The sequence below is a fragment of the Vigna radiata genome, chromosome 2, assembly GCF_000741045.1.
Source record: "Vigna radiata var. radiata cultivar VC1973A chromosome 2, Vradiata_ver6, whole genome shotgun sequence".
In the NCBI taxonomy this organism is placed as follows: Eukaryota; Viridiplantae; Streptophyta; class Magnoliopsida; order Fabales; family Fabaceae; genus Vigna; species Vigna radiata.
Genome location: NC_028352.1, coordinates 1,931,108 through 1,936,251, shown reverse-complemented (window position 1 = coordinate 1,936,251; position 5,144 = coordinate 1,931,108). Strand labels below are relative to the sequence as shown.

General features: G+C 38.6%; 1 protein-coding gene across 1 annotated transcript; it reads left to right on the top strand.

Annotated features, from left to right (window-relative positions):
* Positions 1 to 2,661: 2,661 nt before the first annotated feature.
* LOC106755689 lies at positions 2,662 to 4,888 on the top strand. The gene is made up of 4 exons (XM_014637890.2): positions 2,662 to 2,684; positions 2,810 to 3,308; positions 3,637 to 3,822; positions 4,453 to 4,888. Exons 2-4 carry the CDS (start codon positions 2,835 to 2,837, stop codon positions 4,738 to 4,740), a joined length of 948 nt encoding a protein of 315 aa, XP_014493376.1. The 5' UTR covers positions 2,662 to 2,684; positions 2,810 to 2,834; the 3' UTR covers positions 4,741 to 4,888.
* The last annotated feature ends 256 nt before the right edge of the window (positions 4,889 to 5,144 follow it).

Below are 5,144 nucleotides of genomic sequence, written 5' to 3'. Positions count from 1 at the left end.
AACCTGTATGGGGAAGCTACAGGCAGTATGATTGTGAACCTGTATGGGGAAGCTACAGACAGTATGATTGTGAACCTGTATGGGGAAGCTACAGGTAGTGTGATTATAAACCTGTATGGGGAAGTTACAGGTAGTGTGATTATAAACCTGTATAGGGAAGTTACAGGTAGTGTGATTATAAACCTGTATGGGGAAGCTACAGGTGGTACGGTTGTGAACCTGTATGGGGAAGCTACAGGTGTTTGTTTGGGAACCTGTATGGGGAAAGCTACAGGTGGTAGGGTTAGGTACAGAAGATAAACCAATGTCCTTCATGAAAATGTTGAGAATTCATAATAACTTGTGTCTAGAGATGATGTTGATAAGGATAAATGTGGTAGTATAGTAATGATATAGTTAATGAGAATGTTAATGATGATCATAATGATTCTGTTTGTAGATAGCATTATAGATAGTGAACTATTGTTAAGTTGTGTTTACGTATCTTGTACACATTTTATTTTATTGCTATTGGTTGTGTTATGGTGGCTTACCCATATTTGTTTGTGCTTGTGGTTGTGTGTGTCTTGCGATGATCGTATGACCTTGGTTATACGGGAGCAGGGGGTGTAGNAGATGCTCCAGATTCATGATAGCGACGTGAGAGTGGGGGACAACCTGATTTAATTAAAGCTTTGAATTATAAATTTCAGAAATAATGTAATTGGATTTACTTTAGTTCGTTGTTAATCTTATAATTTTTGGTATTTTGTCATTGAATTTCTACGATGATATGATGGTTTTAAAAGTTTTAATTTTTCTCATAATCCGGACACCTAATATATCGGGATGTTACATTTGGTATCAGAGCCTAGCCTCTCCCAGTACGGTGTGGTTCGAGGACAACCAGACGGAAGCTGGTGGGCATGTGACACCCGGGCACTGACGAGGGCGGGGAGTGATCGTCGGTGCAAGAAGCATGGTGCAGGGGGCACGGACAAGGAGCTGCTCCTGGCAGGCTTCGAGTGGAAGGGGCACATGGACGAATCGAACATACACCGGAATGAGAGGGATCTGGAGACTGTATAGGTATGGGACTATACAGTTGAAGGATAGCTTAAAGGAATTGATTTGGCTACCCATATCACAAAAATGCATTTACTTTTCGGAAGCCGAACCCATAAGAACTTCATGGTTAAGCGTGCTTAGCCTGGAGAAATTCTGGGATGGGTGACCTTCTGGGAAGTTTTCCCGAAAAGTGTGCGAGTGAGGACAAAGCACACTGGAAAGTCTCGTGGTGATGTGTGGGGACAGTCAACAGTCCCTGTAAGTTGCCGGGGCGTTACAAATTCAGTCAAATCATCTCTTCCAAATCACCTCATAAGAACAAAGCCTTAGAGAGAAAGTAAAAAACTTAAAAAAAAAAAGTAATTTTTAAAAAGTTATATGTTAATCACTATAAAAAAAAAATCTACTTTTAGGTTTTATGTATATGGTCCATTTAACACTTCAAATATTAATAAGAGGACGTAATTAATTTTAAATAAAAAATTGAACACATTAGTGATTCTTTAAAAATAATAAAATACTTTACTTAAAAGTTACTAATTATATTATTGTTATTATTAAGTCAATATTAAGGAGGTCAATATTTTTATTACGGGTGATATGACTTTTAATTATCATTGTTATTATGCTGTAAATACTATTATTTTTATCTATACCAATTATTTAATATCAATATATTGCTGTTCTGGTTGTTGATGATACGAGGATAAAATAGATTTGGAACATGAATCATGAAAAGCATATTTTAAAACGTGGTGATTTACTGTTATTATAAATGAGAATGTTATGGAATGTAAATATTAATAATAAACAGGAAGAATAAATGGTTAATAAGAATAAATTAATGTTTTTAGTTAGACATTAGGTGCTAAAAGGAGCAGTATGCCATTCCAAAACAAGAGTCTAAAATAATCATCACACATGGATGCAAAAGGAGATAGAAAGGAGTTAATAAGGTATAATGGATGGTTATGCATTTAGAGAAAGTGATAGTGATGTTTTTGAGCTGAATTTCCTTTTGGGTGCAGAGATATTTTGGTGCAGTGAAGAGCTTGAAAGCTCAATTGGAACTATGGTTTCTATGGTCGTTTTCTCACACCTAATACCTCTTGTACTTTGATGCTTCACATAAACCAATCATAAACGTTGTTTTGCAGTAACTTTTGTAACAATATGGTATTTGTTGTTTCGTTTTTTACTATGAATCCCATTTAAAAATGTCTGTCACGCCCACATTACCATCTCGGATAAAGCTTCTGAACTGAATAAACAGTCGGTGAAGGAGAAGCACCACAACCAAAAAGAACACTTGGAGTAAATAAAAGGCTTAATTGTACACTATCGTTCTTTTATGTATCTAAAAAATTTAGGGTTTGGAATTTTCAATAAAATGGTGCCAGAATTCCAACACATCACAATGCCGGCCAAAAACCAGAAACCAGAAGATAGACTTTGTGATGTTATTTAATGCATGAAATTGAAAACATTCAAGAGAATGGCCCCACAATCCACTGTGATCAACCATTCTTATCTCAACTATTCAAACTTCACTTTTCAACCATCTTTCATCCTTCCATTCTCGCTCACCAACCTAAATTTGCGTAAACAGTAAGCCAACGGGACGAAAAGAAATCAAGGTAAAAAGAAAAATACATTCATTTTTTAAATATAAAAATTTAAATTATTTTAATTTATTATTTTAATAAATGTGGAGTTAATACATAAGTTTATTCGGTATAAAAACTAAAAGCTTGGATGGTAGTGTGGCAGAGAGAAGAGAGAAGAAGATGGGAGGAAGAATGCACACAAAATCGGACTCGGAGGTAACGAGCAACAGCATGGAGCAATCGTCGCCGGCGCGTTCCCCACCCCGGCGGCCGCTGTACTATGTTCAGAGCCCTTCCAACCACGACGTTGAGAAAATGTCCTACGGTTCAAGCCCCATGGGTTCCCCACACCACCATTTCCACTACTACCTCTCTTCTCCCATTCACCACTCTCGAGAATCCTCCACTTCTCGATTCTCCGCCTCCCTCAAAAACCCTCGCAACTTTTCATCCAACTGGAAGAAGCTCCACCCCCACCCCCAGCACGACGCCGATCCCGACGACGACGCCGATGACGGCGACGACCTCGACCGCTCCTCCCGCAACCTTCGTCTCTACTTCTGTTTCTTCCTCCTCTTTCTCATGCTTTTCACACTCTTCGCCGTCATCCTCTGGGGCGCCAGCAAGAGCTACAAGCCCAGACTCATCGTCAAGGTAACATTTTGCGAGTTCACTCGCGGGTAACTGGCTGATTCGGTCTTCCCCTGACTCGGTTTCATTACAATTTAATCAGCGATATAATTTTTATTTATTACCATGTATGTCTGCGTGACTCGCTCAAACACGATATTGTAGCTTTGTTCTGTTTTGGGTAGCACGGTGCAATGATTAATTTCTAAGAATGTAGCGACGGTGGGGCCTGCTTCTGATTTGATTCCTTGATCTATTTTCTTTTTATGTCTGTGATTGTAGTAGTAGTAGTAGTATTTGTTTTATGTGGGTAACGAAACCTAAGGAAATGTTGTGTTGTGGAGTGGAACAGAGCATGGTGTTCGAGAACTTGAATGTCCAGTCGGGGAACGACGGAAGTGGCGTACCAACTGATATGTTGTCGCTGAACTCAACGGTCAGAATTGTGTACAGAAATCCTGCGACTTTCTTCGGTGTTCACGTCACTTCGACGCCTCTTCAGCTTAGCTATTACCAGCTCGCAATAGGCTCTGGCCAGGTTTCTCTTTCTCTGCTTAAAATTTTAAATTATGAAAAAAGTGATTCGTTAGCGTTGATTTGACCTTTTAGTTAGTTTGATGCATAAAGGGTAGAAAAAGGGTGTGTGTGAGAGAGAGAGAGAGAGAGATGGTAATGGTTACGTTGAAGGGTGGCCTGCAATGCATGGGGATGTGTGATTGTGGGAACAGCCTTACAGGGGAAGTTGAATTTGATTGGTCGTCTTTATAGGGCAGCGTACAAAAGCTGCTATAACCCTAAGCTTCCCACATCATCCTACTTGTGGGGACCCACAAAACAGAATTTTTTGTAATAAAATGGATGATTCTTTTTATGACTATTATTCAATACGCACAGAGGCTTTATTGCTCTTTTCAAATGCCCAGAAGTCACCCTACCTCTCACGTGACTTTCACAGTAATTATTGCATTGCAATATTTTTGGATTACAATTAGATTTCCGGATCCCCACAGACATTCATTCCGGGTATTTGCACCCGACACGCTTCAACGTTAATCTCTACCACATGCCCTTGTTCTTTTTTACTCATGAATCTGTGATAAAATACCCTTTAATTCTACATGATTATCTGCATAATTGATTCTACTGGTGTGTAAATTGGGTATAACAGATGCGTAAGTTCTACCAGTCTAGAAAGAGTGAGCGAAAGTTGAGAGTGGTGGTGTTTGGACACCAGATTCCTCTGTATGGTGGCGTGTCGGTTCTGGGAAACACTAAGGAGCATTTGGAGAGTGTTGCATTGCCGCTGAATCTGACGTTTACTGTGAGATCAAGGGCTTTCATCTTGGGAAGGTTGGTGAAGTCTAAATTCTATCGACGAGTGAGATGTTCTGTGACGTTGCATGGCAACAAACTTGGAAAACCTCTCAATTTAACCGATTCATGTGTCTACAAGTGATGTTTTAAAGGTTCATGGTCGTACATTTTTGGCTCCTTATTTTTAGGTTTTTGTTACCCATGTTGTAGAAGAGCCAACTTGTCCCTTTCTCTCCGTAAATATCTGAACGCCCCATATTAATATTAATGTAATGTCTTCATTTTCCTCACTTTTCTCTTCCTGGTCCTGCGCAATTCTAGCTGCCAAAAACCCTAACTTGTCTATTTAATCCAGCTACTATCTTGTACATTATTTTATTTTTTTTAAATAAGCAAAACCATTATAAGATATTCTACACTCACTATAGGTACATGGAGTAAAAGTAAATAAATTTACATTATTTTTGCTAAAATATGTTTAAATATTTCTAGAGATCATGTATCTGAAATGTTTAAAATTTTATAACAATGCAAATTACATATTTA

What these genes read in the sequence shown, in the direction of transcription:
- LOC106755689 (XM_014637890.2), top strand. Translation starts at nt 2,835, where the DNA reads ATGGGAGGAAGAATGCACACAAAATCGGACTCGGAGGTAACGAGCAAC. An exon ending in AGCCCAGACTCATCGTCAAG is followed by an intron (nt 3,309 to 3,636) that starts GTAACATTTTGC and finishes GGAGTGGAACAG; the next exon opens with AGCATGGTGTTCGAGAACTT. An exon ending in TCGCAATAGGCTCTGGCCAG is followed by an intron (nt 3,823 to 4,452) that starts GTTTCTCTTTCT and finishes TGGGTATAACAG; the next exon opens with ATGCGTAAGTTCTACCAGTC.